This window comes from Rhamphochromis longiceps, linkage group LG7, assembly GCF_057381845.1.
Source record: "Rhamphochromis longiceps isolate RC_006_pf linkage group LG7, R_longiceps_female_GT1.1, whole genome shotgun sequence".
NCBI classification, from domain to species: Eukaryota; Metazoa; Chordata; class Actinopteri; order Cichliformes; family Cichlidae; genus Rhamphochromis; species Rhamphochromis longiceps.
Genome location: NC_140563.1, coordinates 2,839,490 through 2,865,620, shown reverse-complemented (window position 1 = coordinate 2,865,620; position 26,131 = coordinate 2,839,490). Strand labels below are relative to the sequence as shown.

Genomic DNA, 26,131 nt, shown 5'->3' with positions numbered 1-26,131 from the left:
GAAAGTACTTATTGTCAGCACATGATTCACGCCTCTGTACGATCAAAGAGCTAAAATGACATCACCCTCTGATGACACACTGCATATTATTTAAGAAATGTTATATCCCCACCCCCGCCACCTCCAGGGCCTGGATGCAGACAGCCTGAGGGTGGAACCCCTGGGGCAGGATGGAAATGGAGCCCTCTACTGGTACTTTTACGGCACTCGCATGTACAAAGAAGAGCCAGTGACAAAGAAAGTAGGAAAACACAGGTAATGCTTCTTTTTCTGTCAACCAAGAATGAATCATCTGCACTTAGCTGAATGTTGAAGTGTTCAGTTGAAATAAAATTTTACCACTTGTTTAGAGTCCTCTTAAGGGTTAATTTACTTGTCTTTTATTCCTACCTAAGCTGTACTTTTAACCTTTTAACCTGCTTTTTTTTTTTTTTTTTCCCCCAGTGATGAAACAACAGAACTAACATTACCAGAGAAAAAGAAACGTGGAAGACCACCAAAGAAGAGAAAGCTGGAAGATTCACCAAGGTAAACAAAAACAAGAAAAACTTTGCGGTCAGTACTAACAGGGCGGAGACACAGACGTTTAGATTTGGGCATGTGCTGTGCAGATGAGCTCGTCTGTTTCCCGTGTGAAAACGATACTCGCCCAGGTTTTGATGATCTGGGTCTTCATGTCCTTTGCTCTCAGTCAGTTGTTGACTTGACCTTTATCCTACTGCTGGACCCAAAATGTAATAAATGATTAATGGAGTATTTCTTGAGCACACGCTCTCTAACCATATTCTCACCATGTGTGTAGCGAGGAATTTTAATTAATTCCAAAAAGTAGTTGTGGAGGATCAGCTCTTATACCAGAGTTACTTTTAAGCATGCCATTTTTTTGTAGGGACTTCATGGCTTTATATTTCTTACAGTGAGGTGGAAAGTGATGTGCCAGAGATGAAGATGGAACATGAATTGGAAGATCTTCCCCCAACCACAGGTAAAGAAACTTTGTGCTTTATATCCTGACATTTTTTTCCCTTTGTTTGCATTTTTCCCTAGAATCAGTGGTCCGATGTTGTTTTTCCTTTCTTTCCTGTGCAGGCCGTAAGCGAGGCGCTTGGTCGCTGGTGTGTGATACAGAGGAGCAGTGGCTCAGTCTGGCAGAAAGCATCAAGGACAAAACCTCCCCACAGGATCGCCACCTCTACCGTGTCATTAGCCAAAACTTCCTGCCTGAGATCAGCAACATGATTGAGCACAAGGTCAGACACCAGAGACACCACCATCAGTCTCCATTACACCAGCATACAACGCCTTCTATGCGTCCTCTGTTTTTGATAGGCTGTAGATTCGTTAATATGAAAGCGATTATACACAGACTTTAATTTGTCCTCGTTTGTGTGACAAGTCACAAGCGCCAGGGCGATTTTGATGAAATACCAGCTCATAAACGGCTAAATGAGACATCCCAAATGTGACAGTGATGACATTTGAATATGCAAATTGAATTTTATTGATGTACACTTGACTGCTGTCTTTTCTTTCTTCCTGTTTCCTTAATCTAATCTCGGGTTTTAAGATTACTGATATTCCTTCATCTCAGTTCAGCTGCTTTTATCTTCTGGTTGTCTTACAATAGTTGTTTGTAGGACCTCTCGACTGTGCTACACAATAGGTGGAGTCAAGGAAAGCTGGTCCCTAGTCAGTTTTTTGGGATTGGTCATATGTCTGTTAAGGTATAATTGGTGTTGAGTGCTTTAATGGGAGATGATATGCACACTCTGCTCCAGCATGTCTAAGCCAGCACTGCTTTCTTTACTTTGCAAAGGAATTAATTTGAGTCACTGACGGCTACAGCTAGTCGAGAAAACCTAGGTTCCTGTTTTGATCCCACCTGATTGCATAAAGATCAGTGGATGCTGTCTACTCCAGTGATGTATAACCAGCCGTGGCTGTTGCTATAGGAACGATCCTTTTTCTGCCATCATCAGCATTGAAGTCAAGAATCCTGAAGGCAGGTTAATGTCAGCCGAGAGGTCACTCAGTAATTGCAAATGGTTATGAATGAGTGAATTTGGTTGAGTCGTTCATCAGTCACACCCTCTGCTGTTCTACTTGTGTGCACATTTCTATGGCATTCAAAGTCTGTCTATAGCTTCTCTACATAATATAAGTAGAGCTGGATGAGGGGTTTTTGGCTTGTTGGCGTTTCCTCCGCGCCGCCGCACTCTGGACTTGAAGAGATGGCTCTCTGCCAAACGCGATCACAGTATGGGGTGAAAACGGATTAATTTAAATTTGCTCAAATAACAGATTCAATTAAAGGAATGCACATTCCCATAGTGAGCTTCTTATTTATAATATAGATTACACAGCAGGAGATCACATTAGGATGCTGTGCTTGGTAATTATATTAATTACACTGCCGCTGTGATGGTGTATAGATTCTGTGCTTGATTTGCTGCATAGACCAAATTTATATTAGACAACCAGAAATGAAAGCTTTTCAGAAATGGTGCATGTATACTTTTTCTGTTTGGTAGTCTGTGCTATGAAATGAAAGTTTTGTAAATACTTGTTTGCACTTTGAAATAACAGCAAAGGGGAAAGTGTCTGTGTGATATACAGCTTCTACAAGGCTGCATGTAGTACGTACATGTAGTTTGCAGCCTGCACTGTGATCTGTTTTGCATGGCCATTTTGTAGGATTGTTTGTCTTGCTCTCTCTCAAAGTATGTGTTAGTGCCTGATGTGTGGCTATAAATATCTCTGTGTTCACATGAGTGTCAGTGTGTATATTCTCCCAAATCTTCCACATGTCTCAGTCTGCTGTCATCAGCCATTTCACGGGGCACTGACAGCTGGCAGGAGCTCACCTTGGGGCAGAATGGAGACTCTTGAGTGACAGCTTTGCTGTGCTGCAGGATTCTGTCGACCTCTCTAAGTGGTGACACCAGAGGCACTCGATCATGTGTGTGCGTGTCAGATGATGGACTTGCGGTAATACGGGGAAGAATTGTGGAGCCTGGGGAGATGTCAGTGTTTCCCATTGAGGCGAGACAGAGGCGGCGCGGGGGCTCTCAAGCACACATGTGGACTGCCGCCCTGAACTTTTCTACACATTACCAGGCGGAGGCAAATGTGAGAACCCAATTGTTCAGTGTGATTGGGTGTAAGACGTCTGTAGCCTGCCAGCTCCCTGATACAGAGTCGGTGTGCTTTCTGATTGCGCCCATGTGATAGTTCCACAGCTAATTGTCCCATTGATTCATAGTGACCACGTGGGCTTGCGCTGCTACCTTGCTCACATCAGGTGAATCTTTTCCAGTAAGAGCATGTCTAAAGTGGACCCGTTGATAGGTACGTGTCACGATGGACCGCTTGAGACAACGGCAGACATGATCTTATTTTCATTTTTTATGAAAAGATGGTGTTTGAAAACATTATCTAGTTTTAGAAAGCACGTTAGGTTGTAAACATCTGTCTCCTTTAACAGTATTTTTTCATTTTAATCTTCTCCGCAGTGGGCTCCTTCCTCATTTGTTTGCTTCCCTACCTGCACGCACAGACAGTCTGACTTTGTTTATATAGCGGCAAATGCATATTTAGGACTCTCTACTTGTTATCTAGCAAGGTGTTACCTGTGCCAGGGTGGCAACCCTTAATAGTCCTACATCCTGGATGTACTCTGACATAAGCTGCAGGGGACAGTCCCTGATATAGACAGGATTTCAGAAACCACTTGGCGCTCTGTTGGCTGGTGTTTCCTTCCTTTTCTGTTTGCTCTAACTGGTTCTCTGACACGTCAGCGCTCATTAACCCTCCACGCTCTGTACTGTATATTTTGGATGAAGTTCCCTGCTCAAAAGTTGCCAGATAGGCTATTGTAGAACAGATTGTACACTACCACAAGCTAACAATAATATCACACAGGTTGTGATTTATTTTTTGGTGCAAGTATGTTAATTTTCTTCCCAAGCAGAGATGGAAGAGTAGGGAGCAAAGGTGAGAGAGTCACTTGGGGGATGGGAGAAATAAATCAATGACTTCGCTATAGTCACTGCTGCACTGCAACACCAGAGTGTCTGTCAGTGTGTTGGCTTTAGACAAAATGAATTACACAAACCGTATGTGATGTTTTAAAAGAAAGTTGCATTTGTGGACGAGAAAGCATTACAGACACAACAGTTTCCAGTTCACGAGTCCCTGTGTGTCATGAGAGACATGAGGAGCAGAACCAAACTACATGTCTTTTATTTCAGGAGCGTGAGCAGAAGCAGAAGCTGCTGGACCCAAACCCAGTTCGCGTTTCCCAGCGGTTCTCTCAAAATCACATAAAACACGAGGAGAGGGTGAGTGTTTGTCTGTGCTATGCTTTTTAGGTAGTGTTACACACCTAACAATGTCAGAATAAGCTGTGCCGATTTATTCAGCAATACAACGGGCATGTCATCCACTTATCTGGTTTTTAGTGCAAGACAAAGGAGCTTGCAAAGAAAAGCGTCTGGACTTCTTTAAGTTGCTTGAAGACGTTTCACCTCTCATCCGAGAAGCTTCTTCAGTTCTAAGGTCAAATGGTGGAGAGTCCCAGATATAAACCTAGTGGGAGTGACCCCCCCACAGAGGGACAAAAGGACCCCCTGATGATCCTCTAATCGCCTGAGCCAAGGTGTGAAACTGGGTGTGGGTCCCAATCAGCCAGAGTTTCGGGTGTGTTCACTCTCCACCATTTGACCTTAGAACTGAAGAAGCTTCTCGGATGAGAGGTGAAACGTCTTCAAGCAACTTAAAGAAGTCCAGACGCTTTTCTTTGCAAGCTCCTTTGACTACTATGACCTGGATGACTGAGAACCTCCACAGACATATTTAGTGCAAGACATTCCAGCACAGTACATGTTTGCACACGCACTGTGTACATTTATTCTCTCTGCTGTATATGTTGGTTTAGGGCCTGATTGTTTCTTTTATGTACAGAAACGTGTAGTTTTCTATACATCTAGCTTTCCTGGTGTGAGAGAAGAGTAGACTAATAGACTTTGTGGGTGTGTGCATCCAGGACAATCTCAAGGCCGGAATGGAGGAGGAGGAGGAGGAGAAGAAAAAAGATGAAGAGCTGGACAGGCAGGTCCTGCTGGCCGAGCAGAGACGAGAAGAGGAAAGGCTTCTGCAGGAAGAACGGCAGAGAGAGAAGCTAGAGAAGATCAAAGCTGTGGAGGGTAAGATGGTTACCGATATAGATGGAACACAAGTAGCACACTGCCAAGATGTTGTTTGTGTTTAAAAGAAGTTTGAAAAATCTCTTTCCAAGAATTTTAGTATATGCAGAAAGTTGTAAGATATTAAGAAGCAGCAGTAAGTTCACATTCTCTCATCAGTCATGTATCAGCAGCAGGTAGGCGGCTCTGTCAAGGGCAGAATGTATCATGAAGGGCACTCCCCACACAGGCTTTCACATCTTCTTTGCCGTGCTTTGGCTCTCACCAGCTGAAAAATCTGCAGTAGCATAGCAGCATTTGAAGCCTTGAGATTTATGTATAGTACACAGACACTGTGAAAGGGAATGCTCAGGGCCTTTAATCACAGGATCACTCTTCTTCTCTGATGTCATCTGTCAAGGGTTAATGAACTGCTGATTGTGCTTCAGTAGAGGAGCCTCATTATTGTATTATAGATGAACAGCAGGACCTGGCCCTACACTCTGTGTATTGCATATGTGGAATCCTCCTTCAAACATCTTTAATCCAAACGGCAGGGGGGCTGCCAGGCCTCTGTGCCTTTCATGTTGAAAGATAAAGCGGTTATGCATATGCACTCTCTGTGCTCTGTTCTGCTCTTTTGATCAACTTGGCCTAAGAAAAGATGGCCGATGAATCGTTCTCCTTCACTTATCTGAGCTGCTGCTGCTGTGTGTCACATCTGAGGCCTGGTTTTCATCAATGCTCCCGACAGTCTCAATAGACATCAATACTGTAACTGTAGGGTCTGAATAAGCAATCAAACATTGTTTACCTGCACTCTGAGACCGGCGTTTTTCATTATTTGTGATTTTAATTGCCCCCTGTGTTCACGATTTTCCATTAGAGCGTGCAAAAAGGCGTAAGATGCGAGAAGAAAAGGCCTGGCTGCTGTCTCAAGGAAAAGATCTACCACCTGAACTCCTGAATCTGGAGCCATCCTCTCCCGTCCAGAGAACACGCAAGAATAAAGAATTGTAGGAAGTTGTTCACATTTAGTTTCAGATTCACTATCTGCTTTAGCGACTCATGATTGCTGTTATTTTAGCCCGTCTAACATGCCGTATGTTCAACATTTCAGCTATGAAATTGATGATGACTACACTGCTCTTTATAAAGGTATGCCTGCAGAATTATTACCTGTTGCTATGTTTACATGTATGTACCCGTCACATGACAATTCACGTCATCTGGGCAGATGTGTGGTAGTGTAAACGGGAAGCAGAAGTTGGCTGCTTATAGAAAGTATGTAAAAAGAAGAACAGCTATTGCAGAAAGTAAGACCAGCGGTTTCTTTTCCTTAGTTGACAATGAAGTGGAACTGTTACTCAAAGCAACACACAAGTAACAGCTGGTCTTTGTGTAAAGAGAATGGCTCTGACCCATCAGGCAAAGATGCAAAATCTCTTTGGTGTCTGACGCTGGAGCTTTATCCGTGGATTTGAGGTGATGCCTGCGGGGATTGAGCTGTGCTCCTTAACTGTACCTGAGCAGTTTTAGTCTTTGTAGGAATACCAGGGCCTTAGATTTACCAGCAGCATATCCTCAACAGAAAAACAACACTGCTACACAATAATTAATGTTATCCACTTCAAATGCTGGCAGTTTTAAGGTATTAATTATGGTTCGGCTTACATGTTTCATGCTTTTTACTCCTCGTCATAACACACCATTGTAATGGCAAACAAGCAGGAATAAGCCACAAACTGTATACGAGTTTAGTGATACCGTTGGTTGATATTTATTTTTGTTTTTAGAACCAATGTCGGGGTCTGTGACATTATTTCCAAAAATCTTACATCTTCCCTTTCCATACTAAATGCAGTTGCTGGGTTTAAAACATGTCGATGTAAATTTACAGTCAATGTCTGTTCTACTCTGTTCTTCAGTGCTTGAAGCCCTGAAAGCCCATAAAGATTCTTGGCCTTTCTTGGAGCCCGTTGACGACTCCTATGCTCCCAATTATCATGAGATCATCCAGGTACAGAATACTGTTGTTGTTTTTACAAATGTGTGACATTGGCTTCATGTTTGTATCAGTCTGGTTTGTGCATTAATGCATATATAAAGTTTATTGATTCATAATTTTAATTGCTTTATTTTTATTGTCGTTCTAATTTCAGACTCCTATGGACCTATCCACAATTGAGAGAAAGCTCAATAACGGGGAGTATGTCGCTAAGGAGGAGTTTGTTTCCGACGTGAAGCTGATGTTTGAAAACTGTGTCGAGTACAATGGAGAAGACAGCGGTAAATTAAGCATTCTAAACCATTTTTAAAATAACTTTGTTAAAGGCATCAAAATCCGTTGCGTTATGGATGCATTTTGAAAAAAGAATTTCATATGGACATTGAGACGCAGGGGGTGAGAGTGGGAGAGATCGCAGAAGAAAGGGGGGCGGTCTTAGTACTGTGTTGGGGCCGGGGCCGGGGCAGCCTTGACAGTGATTAATGAGGAGTGATTGAGTTGTGCTCGAGTGCTCTGGGGGATTCAAGTCCTGCAGTGCCAGAGAAACATTCCAGCCCCTAAGCCCCCTGTCTGGAGCCATCCATCCAACTGAATACTCTCCTCAGGGAATGGGGGGAGGTGAGTGGTGAGGAGGCCCAGGGTGGGGCAAGAGTAGAGGGAAGGGGTTGAAGGAGCAAGGGTCAAACTTACGCCCTCTGACTTGGTCAGCTGGTTAGCACTGGGCCAGGACAAGACAGGATTTTTGTGCTCTGTTGGTATGTGTCTCACCTAATGGTCACTTCATGAGTGGCTATTTGTGGGAGTGACTGCATGTAAATGAAGCGTTATTCTTTGAGTATATGAGTAGATGCTATAGACATGTGATGTATGTTTGTTCCTTTGCTGAAGATGTGCGTTTATGTAAAAAAAAAAAAAAAAAGTTCTCAGGGTTTTATCACAAAAGAATCGCTGATGTTGGTGTCTTCCTGTCCTCAGAATACACTATCATGGCCGAGTCTCTGGAGCGTTGTTTTAGCCGAGCCTTATTAAAACATTTTCCATCTGAGGATGGTGACACGGACGAAGAGTTCCACATCAGTCGAGAAGACAAGGAGCGCAAGGAAAGAAAACGCAACCGTAACAGCAAAGCTTTCGGGCCTGAAAGCTTGATCAGGGCTACTGAGCAAGTACAACGTAAGCGAAGCTCACAAAAGGGCAAAAGTAGCGCAACTTCAGAGGAGGATGCCAGGCTGGCACGGCTGCATCCTCATTGGGCTAACGGCCCCCCTCACCCGCACAGCTTGCCTCCAGGCCAGCAGCATATCCGGGAAGGAGATATCAGGGGGTTATACCACCCAGGGCAACAGGTATCCACAGATAAGACTTTAATCCTTTTTTTAAATATATTTATTTATTGGGAGTCTTAATTCCTGTCTGAAATGCAAGAGGGGTAAAATATAATAAATTCTTTATTTTAACAGCTCCGTCAGCCTGGTCCCCCTGGGCCTCATGGTCCACACATGTATGCCCAAAGAATGGCCATGGATCCCCGCTTTGCCTACCAGGTTCACTTTTCTAGACAAGGAGACCCCAACTTAAACCAGTTGCCTCACAACTTTAACATTCAGGTATGCTTGACCTATTACACACAACCAACCACCTAATTGTGTGTATGATGCATCTTGATGCTGTTATAACAGACAAAGCCAGATATTTCATATTTTATTTTCCTTTTTTCCTCCAAGCAACGCATGATTGAGCCACACCACATGGGGCCTAGGTATCCAGTGGGTCCAGATCCAAACCAGCAGCAGCACTCGTACATGGGTCCGACTCATGGCCCATGCTTAGGACCACGTCCCATGACCCTACAGCCTGGAGCTCCTCCTGAGGCCAGCATCTACCCATCCCACCACCGTCCAGAGGGCCACACTGTGCATCCTATGGGGAACAGGTTCTCAGGCCCGGAAGGATCACCTCAGCACAACTACCCAGGCTTGAGACCTGCTGGCATGCCACTACCTACTATGTGGAGTGGTATGAATCAACAGGGGCAGGAGAGGCCCAGCGGCATGTCTATTCAAGACCCAAACATGGTGAACCAGCGCAACTTTAGTTATGGTGGAATCCCCCCACCTGTGGGTCATAAACCGTGGCCAGAAGCTGCCGGATATCCCAACCATCCTTCCAATGCCCAGTTTCAAATGACTGCAGCAGCCAGCTCCCCTGGGCTCATGTCTGCACGTCCCACTGTGCCCCACTCAGACTCCTCCGGCAGGACACGCTTGGCTTCCATGCTGGAAAGCCCAGAGATGCTGGCCCTGCAGCAGCTGTCAGCCTCTTCTGGACCCCCTGCTGGTGCCCCTCATCAGCACACAGGCAACTTTCAGCAGCCTGGGCCCCCATCAAGAATTGGCAGCATCCCAGCTCACCCCTCTCAACAGCTCCCCCCTGCCCCTGAGGTTCAGCTGCTGCATCCTGCTAGAGACAAAGGCCCAGATAGACAGCCTCCCCAGCAGACAAACTTGCACCCCAAAGGTAGACCTGACCTTCTCTTGCTGTATTTCACCAGTCTGCGTGATAGAGCACTAGACTCTAGTGTCTCATTTGTTAATCAGCACAGCCCCCATCTTCTGTCAAGTACTTCTTACAATTTGACTTTAATTATTTCTCCCAGTAAGCAGCAAATTGAATATTCATCAGTTTGGTTACATTTTTGCTTTGAAAATATAAAAGAGATTACATGTCATCATTTCAGCCTCACGGGGACGCCTTTAAATGTTTCTATAACCTAATTGTAAAGAAATGGAACAGAACGTTTTTTAAAATTTGATTTGTATTGTGCTTCTTTTGGATAAGTGGCATAAAACGGGGACAACGCGTGCATTGTACTTCTAGTCATAGTAAAACAGTCTAACCTGCAACATTGTTTTCTCCTGTACGTTAACAGGCACAACGTCAGAGAACAAGATGGCTGCCAGCAACATTTCCGAAGAAGCTCCATCACACAAAAACATGTTTCCAGTTAACCAAGAGAGCCCATCCAACCCTAGCCCCACAAGGCAATACTGTGGGCTTGCGGATAAAATGCAGAGCCCCCCAGCCCCAACCTTGGCCAGATCAGAACAGAATCCTTCTGGATCAGCGGCCGCACAGAGTTCAGCTGAAAGCCAGTTGGATAGTCGGGGACACTCTGCCAGTGAAAGTAATGGTACCATTCCTGTTTCATCCCATCCCAACTCGAGTAACACTGATCCTGCTCTACACAATCCCCCACAGCTTAAACCAAACAGTCCACAGCCAAATGTTCCAAGCCTTGCACTTCTTCCTCAGAACTTCCCACCACTGGATGTTGCAGCAGCTCAGAATTCCACTCAGCAAATGCCAGACAACTTAAAACTCGCAGATGGTGTAAATCAGGAAGGCAAACCCCAGCAAGCCATTCAAAAACATGAGCAACCTGAGGCGGGCAGCACCTCTCCTGAAAGCCACCCTCAGAGCTCTCCTCAGCCATTGAACCAGAACACACAGCAACACAATTCTCTGCTAACCTCTCATCATGTCCCCCAAAGCATCTCACCACACTGCACTACACAAAGCAGTCCCATGCATGGGATGCCACACGGCGCTACTCAAGGAGCCCAGCCTGGACCCCCACACCCAGCCCCTCTGACCTCTTTGCCACCCAGCCATCCTGCCCCTCTATTACCCTCTCAGCCCAGTCCAGCTGATCTCGGAGATCAAAGGCCTAGCGAGCCTACGAGGCTGGACACGAGAAGCCCTGCCATGTCTCCACAGCACACCAGGATGACATCAAGTGTTTATAAACACCCAGCTTTTAGTCCAAATCGCCATCAAACTCAGTTGGTGGGTAGTAATGTGGGAATACAGGCTCCAAGCGGGCCATCAGATGGGCACAATCCAGCCGTACCTCCTCACTCGCAAGGCCCAGAAAATTCAACTATGAGTACTTACGGCATGGGGAACCCTCCACTTCCACACTACAACCGGGCTAATATGAATAGGTCCATACCTCCGTCTGCTCACCACCCATATCATAACCAGTCCATTAATGCTCTCCACAATCTTGCTCCCAACACAAACTACCAGCAGCAGCAGGGAGGGTCAACCTACCCCTACCACGTGCCAGGTCAACCGCACCCTCATGGTCATGGCAATGTGTACCCACCTCATCAGTATCAGCAGCAGCAGCAGCGCTACTATGCCCAACCCCATCCCCAAACTCAGGCCCATAACCAAGCCACGGGCAGAGGGGGTTACCCTCCAGAGGAGTGGCATCGGCCTCATTATCAGTCTCACCAGGCAATGCCACACAATGCCTACTTACCTGTAGCCAGTGCCAGAGCTAATGGTCAGCTAAAGGAGAGCAGTGTCTCACCGCTGGGGTCTGAAGGCTCCAGCGGTACAAGTTTGGTTTCCCCAGGCCCAATGCCAGGAACAGGGACTCATCCTGGAGGCACAGGCGAAGGGAAGTGTGAAAACCAGCAAGCTGGTGGAGGCAGCAGCATTAATGGCAGTCCAGCAAAGCGGCCCCACAATGAGGGCTCAGAGCAACCTGAAAGCCCAAAAGAAATCCTGGACCTTGACAGCCATAATGCTGCTGCTCAACGCCATAGCATGCAGCATCCACATGCGTCTGTGGCGCACATGACGTCCGGTTTTGTGTACGACCCTCGAGCCTTACATCCAGGAATGCAGCAAGGTGTCGTCCATCATATGATGTCCCAGGCCCGTGGAGCTGGAAATGGATCCCCTTACGCTGGCCAACCATACCCTGATCCACGACACTATGCTGCTCAAAGACCCCACTCACACCTGATGGAAGCTCTGCAGCGGCCCCAGCAGCTTCCCTATTCCCCTGGCCAAACACGCATGGTCATGTACAGACACCCCCGACCTGGGGGGCACTTTCAGGGCATGATGATTCAGCAGCGAGGTGTGGGACCAGAACGCTTCATGCATCCAGGGTAAATTTTTACAAAGTTTATATTGTCAGTGGGTATTTGACTGTTGTTAATTATGATGGCTTAAATATGTTCTGTTTATTACCTGATATATTTATGTCAAAAACAAAATGTGAAAATGTCCCCTTGGATCTCAAACTCTGGTGGGCATTCCTTATCACTACTGTAATTTAGTTTGCTTGTTTTAAAGGCTAACACTATAATAAGAAAATAAAATGACCACATCAGTCTCACAGTCTTAACCAAGCAGCATAATGTTGCAGAGTCTTATTGTCCTACCAATGGCACTCGGACTGCAAGAGCTAACAAGTCTATTTATTTACAGACAACAGATGATGGCTGCTCCAAGCGGCCTTGGCAGTAAACAGGGATTGTGATTAAAGTGAGTATAAAGACATTTCATAAATTGTTAAAACTTGTGTTTTATCCTGTTGATTTTTAGGTTTCCAGTCGAAACAGCAAGATGAATACTGCCAGAGGCATTGTTAACTGATTGTTGTTGTTCTCCTTTCAGAGATGATGTTGTCAACGAACATCTGGATAAACCAGTGAGCCAAACCGCTTCTGAGAAGAAGAGACACTTTTTCCGAATATATTTCCTACTGATATTCTGCCACTGTGCAACAGTTTTGTTCAGCAGTGGGATTAAAAATCCAGCCAGGCAGCTGGTACTACAAAGTAGAATTTAAAATGTGAAATGTTACTGAGCCTTGGAGAACAATTCTTTCTCGTGTGCCCTCCACCGCAAGAGCTCACGGAGGTCACTGACAGAATAGCTGTGAAACTGTTAGGAATTCACCGACTTGCTCGAGGACACTCCAGTAGCATGATTGCTTCCCAGCGTGAGCATTTGAACTTTAAACCTCCTGTGGAAGGGGCGCCCCTTTTAACCACTATGTCAACCTGTTAAACACAGGAGACATTGCCTTCAAGAACACTGGACAGCACTCATCGACGTGAGCCGTCAGATTGTAAAAGGACGGATTAGTGACCACTGAACATAATGTTCTTATCCTGTCTATTGACTGTAGGGCAGGATACTGCACCTACTGACAGGACTGTGAAAAAGAGGAGATGGACTGGGGTTGGTTGTTTGTTTTCTTTTTGACCACGATTTTCTTCTCCAACCATATCTAAACTCAGGTGTACAAAAGGAGGTACTATGAGACTGTCACCCTAACCTAGTCAACTCAAAAGCCCCTGGTAGTTGCCTTGGTTTGTTTTTATGAATGTATGAGTGAATGTGTAGACAGGAAATGCAGTGCAGCAGCTGCTTGTGAAAGAACAAACAACACTGATCATCCATCTGAAGCACAAGTCATCCCACCCATTTCTTGTTCATTTCCACCCAATCTCTAATGTTTTTCTTTCTCTGGAGCACACACACAGTATATGCATCATTCAAAGCTCCCTTCATTTGTTTGAATGTCTTTGAGTAGCAGAGAGGGACCGGCAAGGGTGGTGTCATTATTATCTAAATATGTGTGATTCTCTGTTGTGCACTATGGATTTCTGTTAGTCTGGACATCCTGGAACCAAGTGGCCTTGGATAGTCGTATTTTAGTCGATACTTATTAATGCGTAAATGTATCTAAGAGTGTATACTATATTAATCACCGCCCTTCACTGCACAGACTTATTTCGGACGATATACTCACTGGTGTATATACGTGCACAGAGCAAATGCATACACAAAAAAAAATTATTTGGCTATTCGAGTGTCCTCCAACAAGTTTGTTTTAGTTCTTTGTTCCTTTACGGTTCCTTCCCCGTGTCAGTACTAAACATATCCTCAGGGTGTACAGTTTCTTTATACGGGTACTGTTCTGAATTATTTGAAGGAGGAACAGCATAAAGAAAATGAGACTGCAGCTGTGGTAAATCAATCCACCTCATGAAGAAGTTGACTTGTGAGAGTCATTGGCCTTAATAATAAATAACTGCCCCCTTTTTTTTTTTCTTTCTTTTTTTTAAATATATTGCTTTCGTCAGAGTTAATTGGATTTTAATAGGATCTAATTTGTTACTCTACATTCCACTTAATTTGATGTCAAATCACTTGTCATCACAATGAATTTTGGTTCTTTGTCTGCGAGCCCCACTGGGGAAGTTTAGCAATGGCGAAAAAAAGAATAATCTACCTCATCTAGCCAGTCTGTGGCATCTACAAAGTCTATCCACTTCTTCTCGTACTCTGCCAGACTCCTGTGGGGTGACGTTCTGTGACCAGCATGAATTGATGTTAGCACCACTTTTAGATCTCATGACTGTAGAACTGAGAATGAAATTGCCTTACAATGCTTTACCATCTTTGGCGGGAAATAAAAAGCTTGTGTGTCGGATCTCTGTGACTAATTATGGTGCTCACTGACGACCTCAAGTAGAGGTGATTACTCGGCTGTCTGCAGGTGCTGAGGCGTCCACTGTTCCATGGTATTGCACCTTCATTATCATCATTTTTTTAAAATATTATTAGAGAATGATGGACAATATTTAGTATTTTAAGATGGGACTATGTCTTAACTTCTACAGATCAAACGCTATTCCACCTACAGGTTGTGGGCAGTAGTCCAGTCTAAGGTCTGTAATGGGCTGTATACAGTTTGGCAGCATTAGAATGTCTTAAGTTATAGGATGTTGTAATGAAATATTCAGAAAGAAAAGAAGCTGGGTCGGGGAAAGCTAGACGCTATGAGACAATTTTGTAAATGTATCACAGAAGACCTGTCATAGATGATTTGCTATTTTGTTAAAATAGGCAGTATTGGTGAGCTCAGTGGGGCCACTAAGGAGGTAGTGTGTTCACTCGTGCTGTCTAATGTATGAAGGGCAGTTTGTTTTATTTTTTTTAATAAGGTCTGTAAGGTTGTGATGTTATCTTATGATGTACAGGTGTGTGTGTGTTTGTGTGTACAGATGTTTTTTTTTTTTTTGGTTTTTTTTCCCTCTTTTCTTCTGGTGCATACAATCGGCACCAGATGACTGGAAGTGCGCGTTCATCTTTCACTTTACTCTGCTGTCATCTCTGCACTAGTTGTAACCCAGTTAGGCGTGATTAAATGTGAATCATATTTATTTGCTGTTTTAAGAATTTTTGTACATTTTTGGACTTTGTTTTAATATAATTCTGGCGTCTGTCTCTTTTTCTCTCAATGTTTTTGATGTTTTTAAGCAGTCGTCTTTTACCTCAGTAGCCATTGGAGAAGAAAAGACCTGTCTTTCATTTTGAAGTGACGTTTACAAGTTCTTATCTGACTGACATAGATTATTTTGGAAATGGAATGGAGTATTTTCTCTACTGTACATTTCTTAGGAATAAAAAAAAAAATGTTTCTCAAACATCACTTTGGCCTTTTTTTTGAGAAATAAACACTGGGTTGGGTTTATTTATTTATTTTTTTAAATGACTATTGGAGCAACTGAAACGTTAAAAATAATGAAATGAAAAAGTCCACAATGTGACGGCTGATGCATGACAATGCATTAATGTATTTGGAGGCTTTACACCATCACTTTTGATTAGTGTTTATCCTCGTGATGAACACCCTCCACAGATTGAATGCTGCTTTGTCTGACCCTTCTCCTGTCAGCAGGAGTCACAGATGTGACGTCAGAGGGCTCCTCCTAATAAAAAGTAATATATTCTTTTGTTTAGGCCTAATGAGGCCAAAATTGGCATTAGAAAGAAAATGCAAATGAGGCATGTAATTAAGGCGCTTTAATTGAGCCCAATTACGCACATTGTTGTGCAACTAGCTTTTAAAATACGGAAATGCAAAACGCAACATGCCAGTAATGCTAAAGAACTACTATATGATCAAAATGTACTAAAACTTGACTTGATGAAGCTGTGGAAACAATAACCAAAGTTTGTTTTGCTTTTATACAAAGGAAACAAGGATGGCAAGTTCTGTGTGTATCTCTTGCCCCACCCACTGCTCGTTTTTATTATCAACAAAACCATAAGGTTTTTGTTTTGTTTTACAAACAGTGAAATGAATTTTCCGTATTTTTCCTCTTTTTTTGTTTGTTTGCAGGGTAATTATGATGTCACCAGCAAAAATATTTTTTCGTTCTTGTTTGGTTAATCGTTACTTTGTTTTCTCTCTTTCTCTCTTGACGACTGGTTTCCGCTGTTAGAGTAACCAATCAAATTATTCCAGGGAAAAGCTTTAGCCAATCATTAGGCTTCTAAGCAAAGCGACGGAGTGAGAAAGAGAAAACATACAACGGAGGTTGTTGCGTCTCGCAGAGTGTTTACTTTCGTGAGTCTGTCGTCTTAAAAGCGCAACTTAAAAGAGAATGCGGACGTTTTTAGCTGACATAGTCGTGCAAGGTTTTCCGATGATCTCTGTTCATAAAGCGACTCTCGCCGGGACTGTTTACAAAGTCGTCTTCACCAGCTAAGCTAGTCGCTGTGCACCAACACTCTGAGTAAGTCGGGCTGCTGTTAGCCTAAGGTAACTTAACGATAGCCCCTGTTTCTTTTTCTGTGTTTAGTCTGCTGTGATAAGTTGTGAATTTGTCTTCTAAAAAGTAATTCTGATTACGATAGAATTTTGTAAGGGAAATAACCGCTGAGGAAGCGGCACCTGGTTGTTTTCTCTGTTTCGCCGGTGTTATAGGTTGGCGTTTTATTTTTACCCCAGAACAACTGTTTTCTGTTCCGCAAAGAGGCTGCCGTGCTTTCTCAGTGCAGTTTGCTTTAACTCGTGGCGTTTTCTGTCTTAAACCAGCTCCCACCTTCTCTACCTAAAATGGCAGCCCTGCTACAGCGACCCCACGCGGCTGTGCTCTGTTTGTCGATACTCTACTTGACCGGTGGCATGTCCATCCCGGACCCCAAGCAGAGAGAGGCTCTAATAAAGCAGGAGTCCTCCATGCAGACAGGTGGGCAGCAGGTGTTGACTGACGCCGAACAGCGTCTGAATGCTCGCCTGTTAAAAATGAAACAAGACGAGATGGAAAGAGAGGAATTCCCTCCTGCTATGCACTTCTTCAAAGCCAGGGAACTCATCAGGAACAGTCCCATCTTCAAGCTGCTGCAGAAAATGCCTAAAGGTAGCTACTGACAGAAACATGGATAGAACCTAATTTTGACACAATAATATTGTATTCTCAAAAGATATTGGAAAATAACAAAATTCTCATTTAGGAAATGTTGCAAAATATTTATGCAGAGTATCACAGTTTTTATTTCATTATAATTTTATTATTCACGGTTTCAGGTGGAGCTCTACATCTCCATGACTTCTCCATGGTAGATGTAGAATGGCTGGTGAAGAACGCGAGCTATCGGCCACATTGCTATATTTGCTTTACTAGCCGGTCCGTCAGATTCATCTTCTCGTCTCAGCAACCGAAGCCTCTGCCATATTGCTCTTCTTGGTCCCTGCTGGAAAGCCTCAGGGCCAAGACCGTGAACACCACAGATCTCGACAACAGGTGATCTTGTCTGTGTTGCAAAAAATAATAATTTAGAAAGAGACAGAAACACTCTTGCGTAACTTTTATGTAATCGTCCCACCGAGTTCTTTAAGCTTCTGTGAGGCTTCTTATTGGTATATTTAGTTTTCTCTGCATTTCCATACATTTTCCTGTCAATGCTGAGATCATGTGTGAGAGCACCCCCGTAACACATGGCCTCGAGTGCACCTCTGATTTTTGACCTCTGGCCTCCTAAAATTAATAGGCAACAGTATCAATTTGTCCTTAGGGATGGGTACCGGTGTCCGGTGCCATGATGGCACCGGTTCTGACATAAACGGTAGTAACCAGACCGAAAAGCAGCGCACATTTTGGTGCTTTATTTCGGTGCTTTTTTTTTCCTGAGCTGTGATACACTTTAGATTCTAGCCAATCATTTTACGTTTCCGAGCATAGTAGGCGGGGCCAGGTACGTACGTTCTGTTAGAGCAGAGCTACAGATTAAAAATGTCCAAGGCGAAGCGGTCAAAAGTCTGGCTGTACTTCACAGCAAAATATGCAAACTCAGCAGCAACAAGTGCTTTAAGCTGATACTGTGATACTGTCAAAGGAGGTAACACCTCGAAACTGATGAAACACCTGGCGACGCATAGCGTTTTTTTAAAAGCCGAGAAATGCGCTGTATTTGATAGCTTGCTGCGAGACCTCACACTGTGCACGTTGGGTGTGGTGCCTGTTATCGGACCCGGAGCAACATCCCCCAAAAACCCGAAGAATAGAGTCCTGGCCCCTAGCCCTGCCAGTGTAGCAGAAATGATGAGGATGATGATGCAGCAGCAGCCGTTCTTCTCTGCGTGAGTCGCTTAATGTTGTTCGTGTGTAATTTACGTTGAGTAGGCTAACCACGTTATTACATTAATGCATGTAAGGTGAACTAGCAAACATCATCATAGCTACATGCGGCTGTCCTCTTGTTTGATGGCAGATACTCCCTTCACCCTGGCCAAAAAGGCTAAAATGACCAAAGAAAAAGTGGGAAACAGCTGAACATGAGAGGATTTTGGACAAAGTTTGTGTTTTTTCCATTGTTTAAGCACTGCTTCCAGCCAAGAGTGATACCATATATGCCCCATAGCTGCAGAAAAGGCTAACATTGTTATCTTTTTACAAAAAAACAAACAAACAGCTGAACATGAGAGGTTTTTGGACAAAGTTTGTGTTCTCCATTCTTTAAGCACCGGTTCGAGCACCGTTTAAGCACCGGCACAGTTTCAAAAGTACCGATTTGGCACCGGTATCGGATAAAACCTAAACGATACCCATCCCTATTTGTCCTTCTTGTATTTGTATTTTATTGGCACAACTAAGTGGCTTTAAATCTGTGAAATATTACATCTGGATATTATCAGTTAACTGAAACTATTAGGAACAAGGTGAAGTCTCATTAAAGGGAATGAAGTCTGTTATCGTAATCATAAACAGCCCGGCTATTATGAAAGGTAGGACGGTTTAATTTGACAATGTAGTGATTGTTGTTTTTCAAAGAGTTAATAATAATCCTGCATAGTTTTAACTTCAACCTCAGGAAAATGTTAACAATATAATGTTTTGTGCATGTTTGATGTATGGAGTATAAGCCAGTTGTTGGTCTTATCACAACCATATCTGCATACTTGGTCTTAGCATCATGGGCAATCTGACGCTCTTCACTGATAAGGATCCAGAGGCAGTGTACCCCACTCAGACTGTGGTGTGGAGTATATTTGAAGAGACCTTCCAGGCAGCGTATGGTCTGGTTACTTATGCTCCTGTGTTCAAAGACTATTTCTACCAGGGCCTCAGCCAGTTCTACATGGACAATGTTATGTATCTTGAACTTCGCGCTATACTTCCAAAGGTATTTTAATACTTACATTCTAACTATACTCTATATATACTGATTTCCCTGTGTGTCTGATGTACCCAATGGATTCACACGTGTTAATTTCTTCTTCTTTGTTATATTTAGATATATGATTTGGATGGCCGCACTTATGACAAGGCCTGGATTTTGAAGACCTGCCAGGACATCTCAAGGCAGTTTGTAGCAAACCATCCTGACTTTGTTGGCGTGAGAATCATCTTTACCGCCAAAAGGTTGCTGCTCTGAGTGCTTTTAAAAATTAGTCAGTACTATTTATTTATAATTCCACACTGCTCCTGACAGATAAAATGCGGATTTAATCACTGATCAATTCTGCCTATAATAATTAGAGGTATTTGTAACTGGGGCGGCACGGTTGTTAGCACTGTTGCTGCACAGCAAGAAGGTCCTGAGTTCAATTCCACCATCAGGCCGGGGTCTTTCTGTGTGGAGTTTGCATGTTCTCCCCATGTTTGTGTGGGTTCCCTCCGGGTACTCCGGCTTCCTCCCACCGTCCAAAGACATGCAGCTTGTGGGGATAGGTTAATTGGATAATCCAAATTGCCACTAGGTGTGAATGTGCGAGTGAATGTGAGTGCGAATGGCTGTCTGTCCCTGTGTGTTGGCCCTGCGACAGACTGGCGACCTGTCCAGGGTGTACCCGCCCTATGACAGCTGGGATAGGCTCCAGCGCCCCCCGCGACCCTGAAAAAAAAGGATAAACGGAAGCGAATGGGTTGTAACTATTGGAGCTATTTTGTTATATTTTGTAACTTATTTAATTTAGTTAGTTACTGTTCTTACCGTCTTGGAGCAACTGGAATTGATAAAGTATTCTGTTCCTGTGTATTTCAGGACAATAAACACTAACACAATGCTTAAAGTTGTGGAGCAGGCTATGGAGCTGTACAGAGACTTTCCTGATATCATGGCTGGTTTTGATCTGGTAAGAAACACTTTTACAGTTTGAAATCATTGAAAACAAAACATGCTGGAAGATCACAAATGGACTGAAATGGTGTCATGGCTTCTATATATGTTGAAAACAAGAACACACGAAAACTTGTGTTTGCGTTACAGGTGGGTTGGGAGGATGGCGGGAGACCCCTGTGGTATTACAGAGATGCCTTGTCGCTCCCTGTAGAGAGAGGGGTCCCACTTCCTTTCTTTTTCCATGCTGGAGAGACAAGTGAGAATTCATCATGATTCCAGTGTACCAGTATAACAATCACAAGTTTGTTTTTAACCCCCATATGTAAAACTGCACAAATGTGAACTTTACTATATGTTTAATCCAGAGAGTGCAAAAGAGTATTTGTAAGTCATTCATTTTCTTTGTCTTTACTGTGTGCAGATTCTCAGGGTACGGAAGTAGATCAGAACATATTGGATGCTCTTCTCTTTAATACGTCACGCATTGGACATGGATTTGCACTAACGCGCCATCCAGTCGCCAAAGAGTGGTCTAGAAAATATGGGGTTGCTGTGGAGGTGTGCCCCATCTCCAACCAGGTACACTGCTATCTGCCACTATACTGTACATCAGGGGTGGGCAGTTCCAGGCCCCGAGGGCCGGTGTCCTGCAGGTTTTAGATCTCACCTTGGGTCAACACACCTGAATCACATGATTAGTTCGTTACCAGGCCTCTGGAGAACTTCAGGACATGTTGAGGAGCTAATTTAGCCATTTAAATCAGCTGTGTTGGTTCAAGGACACATCTAAAACCTGCAGGGACACCAGCCCTCGAGGCCTGGAGTTGCCCACCCCTGCTGTACATGGATGGTAATGTTTTTCTGTTTGTAGTGCGAGTGGACTAAAACCCTTTGTCTCATCTTCTCCTTCCACATACCCTTACCCAGGTGTTGAAGTTGGTCAAAGACTTGCGAAACCATCCAGCTGCTGCACTAATGTCTGAAAACCACCCGGTTGTCATCAGCTCTGATGACCCCGCCATATTTGGTGCATTTGGCCTCTCTTATGACTTCTATGAAGCTTTCGTTGGTTTGGGGGGCATGCGTTCCCATGTAGGCTCCCTTAAACAGCTGGCCATAAACTCTATCAGGTGAAGCTCTGCTAAGATGTGACTTGTAGTTGCATTGTGTGCGCTAGCATGCTTTTGGGTGACTGATGTTCCTGTGTCTGTGTTTCAGGTATAGTTCTTTGAGTCCCGAGCAAAAGGAGAAAGCACTGTCTCTGTGGCAGAGAAGATGGGATAAGTTTGTCTCCGAAAATGCCTTTTAGTAGTAAACTTGCATTTGAAAACGACAAACAATGATACAAGCAGTCCTTTCTGCTGTGAAAGGGGCCTTTTGTAGGACAGTCGAAGCTGAATCATGAGTGTAAATGTCAAAAACTGCTGAAACCGCCACTGAGTAGGTTTGTGGTCGGCACAAATATAGTGTTGTTGCCCACAATGTTTTGTAATGAATGAAATAATGTGTCATAACATGTCGGCTACTGTGGGGGGAAAAAAGCCTTTAAAAAAGGTAGAACAGACTCACAATGCCATGTTAAATACAGTAACGGTGTCACACAGCTTTAAGTGATTGAGCTGTTAACTGCTGTTTTATTCTCTGTGGTTCTCTCGCATGTTGCATAAGTGTGACAGGTAGCTTTTTTGTGTGCGTTTTAAATCACATGACCTATGGAACATTTTCCTATAAAGACAGCATTTTTAAAAAAAAAAAAAAACATCTGTAAGACTTTTTACTTGAATGTAATTTTAACACTTATGCCTTCAACTGACTAGTAATTAATATTTGCTTATGCAGGCAAAACTGCGCGAAAGACTTGAAACACAAAAAGTAATCATCTTTCAGAGGCTACTTTTTAAAGCAGTATCTGAAATTTAATTAATAGTTTTCAAATCATGCAAACATGAATGTTCTGAACTACATTTCACATAAAAGCAGCTGGTTATTCATTGTTCTTTTTATGTAACACCATCACTGGTATCAGAGCGGTGCATCACCCCTCATCTGCTGCAGGTGTTGAACTTGGAGAAGAAGCTGTCATCAATACATCCTCTTTTAATGTCTGGTTTCCTTAAAAATGAAGCGTTGTTAAAAACAGCGAGACAGTGTACACTGTGTTAAATTTAATAAAAACAATTTTGCTCAAAAGTTACTAACTGTTGTTTGTGTGTTTCGGCCAGTTGGGCGTTGGCGCTGTCCAGGTCTCGCCTCAGCTGCCTGTTCATTCGTGCCTGCTGCCGCTCAATAAGCAGAGTGGTACGAGCTGAGTTCAGGCGCACGCGATCGTGCCGCTCTTCTTCTTGTTTCTTCTCCAGTTCTTTTCTCTTTACATGCACAGACAACACACACATTAGGAGAAAAATGCTTAATATGGGCTAACTTTTAAATAATCCACACTTTGAGTGCAAACATGTATTTTTTTTTTTTTACCCTCTTCTCCTCCATTTGATGTTTCTGGATTTGAATGATCTGCTGCAGGCTCTCAGGAGCTGTTCTCCTGTCACTGCTGGGACTCAGGCCGGGCACGGCCACCGTACTCGGGGTACCTTGAAACTGGCTTTGCCTGCCATTGATTTCTTTGTCTTGACAGCGCTTTTCTTCAGCCTTTGCCCGTGGAGACACATGAGTAACAAGGTGGAAATAAAAAATGTTTATTGAAGCCTATAGCAGCGTTTAATGCAGTTAAATTCCTCTGACTCACCATAGACCGATTGAAGTCTTTAGTGGCGATGGCAGCTGCCTTTCTCCTTTCTATCTCAAGGCTCTGAAGTTGCACAGCTCTGTTGTCCATTCCTACTCTGCTTTGGTCATAACGCTGCTCTAAAAATTTCAGTAGAGACTATGACGTGAGCTTGACTTTTGTGTTTGAACTGAGCATGTGTATCAAGCATGGTTTTAAGGCAAAACCCACCTTCCAGCTCTTGTTGATGCCTTTCCGCTGCCTGCTCAGTCTGCTGCTGGGTGAGCCACTCTCTGAGCTGTTCCCTCTGGTTCTGCTGCCTGATCTTACTTTCTGGGTCTTCACCCACCAGGCCAGGAGGCATCATCTGTGCATCACTCTGCTCTACTTTTTTAATACGGCTGGGATCATTCAAATCATACTCTCGCCGATCTTCAGGGTGCTGGTATTGCTGCCTGTAGGCGACAACGGCTTTTTCCAGTGCACGCTTCTCCTTCATTTGGCGGCTGTCGACAATGCAAGCTACTTTGCCATAACGGAGCATATCAGCATCTGCATGACGATCACATGACACACATGTATCACAGTTCACTTTAATGAAGGATTGAATGACATCACATCAGGAAACAAATTTGAAGTAACTCACCATAAGCGTTTTGTTCCTTTTTTGCAGCTTCTACTTGTTCCCTTTTCTCTTTCACCTGCTCATCCAGGGCTTCCTTGTCAACCTGTAGAACAGTCATTTAGAGACAAACACAGTGCGTTAAGCTCCTCTGCCGCGGACTTTCCACTTCTGTTTAATTCAGACCCACAGCAGAGCCTCAAACACGCACCCCGATCGTCCTCAGCTTGTCATTAAAAATCCTTTCTTTTCTTTCAGTCTCTATGTTGCGACGCTTCTCCAGACTGGCTCTGGCGAGGCGCTCTGAAAGTAGTTCATTTTTAAGCATTTTGGCTCAGCGGTGGCTACAATTTAGCTGAGGATTTGCTCCCATCGGAAACTTAGATTTCAAACACACTGGTTGCTAAGACACCAGTGCTCGCGAGCCGTCGTAAGACCTCGGCTTTTTCCGGAGCACTCACCCCAGATGCATCGGATCGAAACATTTCAGCTAATGAAAGCAGACCGACTCACATTTGCTCGTCACGTTTTTGAGATGAACATCACCAAACTATCCGATCGATCCTTTTTCCTTCTCCCAGAATGTTAGTTTTGATGTTTCTATTCAGCGTTAGAGCACATTCCTGCCACTTAAGCTCTAAAGAAAAGATGTTTGAGGGACACGCAACAGTATTTTCCCATCACGCTCAGATTAAAAGTTCCCTGATGTCGGTTTCCCATCACTTTTGTATCTTGATGACATATTTCCCCATGCTCATCGATGACATCTCCGTGATTTGGTTGAGATGAGAAATGTAAACGTGCATCTCCACTGACATTCTGGTACTCATGAGCTGAAATGCTTCCAGCATGTTATACACAAGCTCAGCATAATTCTCTGCTCTCTGATTGGCAAGAAAGTTCTGGACACCCTGCACAAATGCTTCCCAGTCCTGCTGATTTCACTTTCCTTTAGGACACGTCATGAAGCACGAGTTCACTGATAAAAGTAACAGGTGATATTAACTAGTCTGTCTGCATTTGGTTACGATGAAGCTTCTGACCTAATTTGCAGACTTTATGAGACCTTATCAGCGTTACACATGTAGCAGGATGGTTTAAGCGAGGCTCTATCACCTCCCTCCCTATGCTCATTGACGGCATCTGTTGTTGCTCGCTATTTGGTGGCTGCATTTTAACTATGGGGCGCCGTTTGTAAAGTGAAACATGCTGAAATTAACGGCAACATTTTTCCACATTTAGCTCAAAACCTTACAAAAACATGTTTTTTCGAGTCATTTTTTACAACATTTAGTAAAATATTTGTAAATTTTCATATTTAAAACACAATTTTAAATGTTAAATCTAAATGTTAAATGTCATTGTTACAGGAAACTAACTATATACTATACGGATCAACGGAAATACCAAAATAAAAGCTTTACAAAAACCTCCGGTGCAAAAGTGTGCCGGTAGGTAGTGGTCAGATTGGCAAGAGACCGCACGCTTGAAGTACGCGCACTACGCGTACTACGTACGGTGCGTACGAGAAGTGCGGAAGTGAGAGGATTGTGAAATGGGACGGTCTACCCTTCTTCGCGCTGTTCAGGTTGCCTAGCAACCATGATACTAACTGCGAGAAATGTTACACACAGCTTTGTGTGACAGAAATGAAGGAGAAAAATGTTTTTTTGTCATGACATCACTTTGATTAGTTGAGTATCTGAGGCTGAGACCACAGGACTGTAAAACATGATTGTTGGGCTTCATTTATGTACTGAACAGTCATTTAAGATTAGTTAGTAAATAACAATTAGCTAATGTTGTTCATGAGACTAAAATCATCTCACTGCTGTAATGTAAATATAATATGGCTTTTATCTATCTATCTATCTATCTATCTATCTATCTATCTATCTATCTATCTATCTATCTATCTATCTATCTATCTATCTATCTATCTATCTATCTATCTATCTATCTATCTATCTATCTATCTATCTATCTATCTATCTATCTATCTATCTATCTATCTATCTATCTATCTATATATATATATATATATATATATATATATATATATATATATATATATATAACAGCAGTGAGCTTGAACTCTGGGTCAGAGATTCAAGTTGCAGTTATTTATCTTTCCTATCACCTAAAATCTTCATTCAAAGACAAGCATCTTTGACAGTGTATATACAGATGTATTATACATAAGAGACAAATATTTTTCTTTTAATATGTTGGCATTACTAAATTTGGCTCAATGCTTACATATATGTGTAAAAACAAAATGTAGGAGCTGTGATAACTGTTTCTGATAGAATGAAGAGTAGACTAATATATGAAATATTCCTTTATTGGGTGAGAAAATCAGACCATGT

At 43.3% G+C, this 26,131-nt stretch overlaps 3 protein-coding genes across 5 annotated transcripts in view; 2 read left to right on the top strand and 1 right to left on the bottom strand.

Annotated features, from left to right (window-relative positions):
* cecr2 (CECR2 histone acetyl-lysine reader) overlaps window positions 1-15,482 on the top strand; it is a 33,011-nt gene extending 17,529 nt beyond the window's left edge. The window contains exons 4-19 of the mRNA XM_085411607.1: window positions 128-255; window positions 445-528; window positions 918-985; window positions 1,090-1,250; window positions 4,251-4,340; window positions 5,045-5,204; window positions 6,070-6,199; window positions 6,304-6,341; window positions 7,112-7,203; window positions 7,346-7,472; window positions 8,167-8,537; window positions 8,652-8,798; window positions 8,916-9,708; window positions 10,121-12,158; window positions 12,481-12,537; window positions 12,670-15,482. Coding sequence (XP_085267733.1) covers window positions 128-255; window positions 445-528; window positions 918-985; window positions 1,090-1,250; window positions 4,251-4,340; window positions 5,045-5,204; window positions 6,070-6,199; window positions 6,304-6,341; window positions 7,112-7,203; window positions 7,346-7,472; window positions 8,167-8,537; window positions 8,652-8,798; window positions 8,916-9,708; window positions 10,121-12,158; window positions 12,481-12,532 — 4,479 coding nt within the window. The 3' untranslated portion in view covers window positions 12,533-12,537; window positions 12,670-15,482. The remainder of the gene's footprint in view (window positions 1-127; window positions 256-444; window positions 529-917; window positions 986-1,089; window positions 1,251-4,250; window positions 4,341-5,044; window positions 5,205-6,069; window positions 6,200-6,303; window positions 6,342-7,111; window positions 7,204-7,345; window positions 7,473-8,166; window positions 8,538-8,651; window positions 8,799-8,915; window positions 9,709-10,120; window positions 12,159-12,480; window positions 12,538-12,669) is intronic.
* Window positions 15,483-16,347: 865 nt separating this feature from the next.
* On the top strand, window positions 16,348-22,612 carry ada2a (adenosine deaminase 2a). 2 transcript variants are annotated; one of them, XM_085411603.1, is made up of 10 exons: window positions 16,348-16,589; window positions 16,892-17,216; window positions 17,384-17,600; window positions 19,266-19,479; window positions 19,591-19,718; window positions 20,341-20,431; window positions 20,566-20,674; window positions 20,840-20,997; window positions 21,346-21,548; window positions 21,637-22,612. In XM_085411603.1, the coding sequence occupies exons 2-10, from the start codon at window positions 16,913-16,915 to the stop codon at window positions 21,725-21,727; spliced, it is 1,515 nt and encodes a 504-aa protein (XP_085267729.1). In that variant the 5' UTR covers window positions 16,348-16,589; window positions 16,892-16,912; the 3' UTR covers window positions 21,728-22,612. The 2 variants fall into 2 exon arrangements, with proteins under 2 accessions (XP_085267729.1, XP_085267730.1); XM_085411604.1 differs by having other exon boundaries at window positions 16,348-16,615.
* ribc2 (RIB43A domain with coiled-coils 2) lies at window positions 22,392-24,565 on the bottom strand. 2 transcript variants are annotated; one of them, XM_085411606.1, is made up of 7 exons: window positions 24,276-24,565; window positions 23,787-23,868; window positions 23,372-23,692; window positions 23,162-23,280; window positions 22,891-23,064; window positions 22,618-22,784; window positions 22,392-22,530 (listed from the first exon to the last, which is right to left on the bottom strand). In XM_085411606.1, exons 3-7 carry the CDS (start codon window positions 23,682-23,684, stop codon window positions 22,461-22,463), a joined length of 843 nt encoding a protein of 280 aa, XP_085267732.1. In that variant the 5' UTR covers window positions 23,685-23,692; window positions 23,787-23,868; window positions 24,276-24,565; the 3' UTR covers window positions 22,392-22,460. The 2 variants fall into 2 exon arrangements, with proteins under 2 accessions (XP_085267732.1, XP_085267731.1); XM_085411605.1 differs by lacking the exon at window positions 24,276-24,565 and adding an exon at window positions 23,974-24,197.
* Between the last annotated feature and the right edge of the window lie 1,566 nt (window positions 24,566-26,131).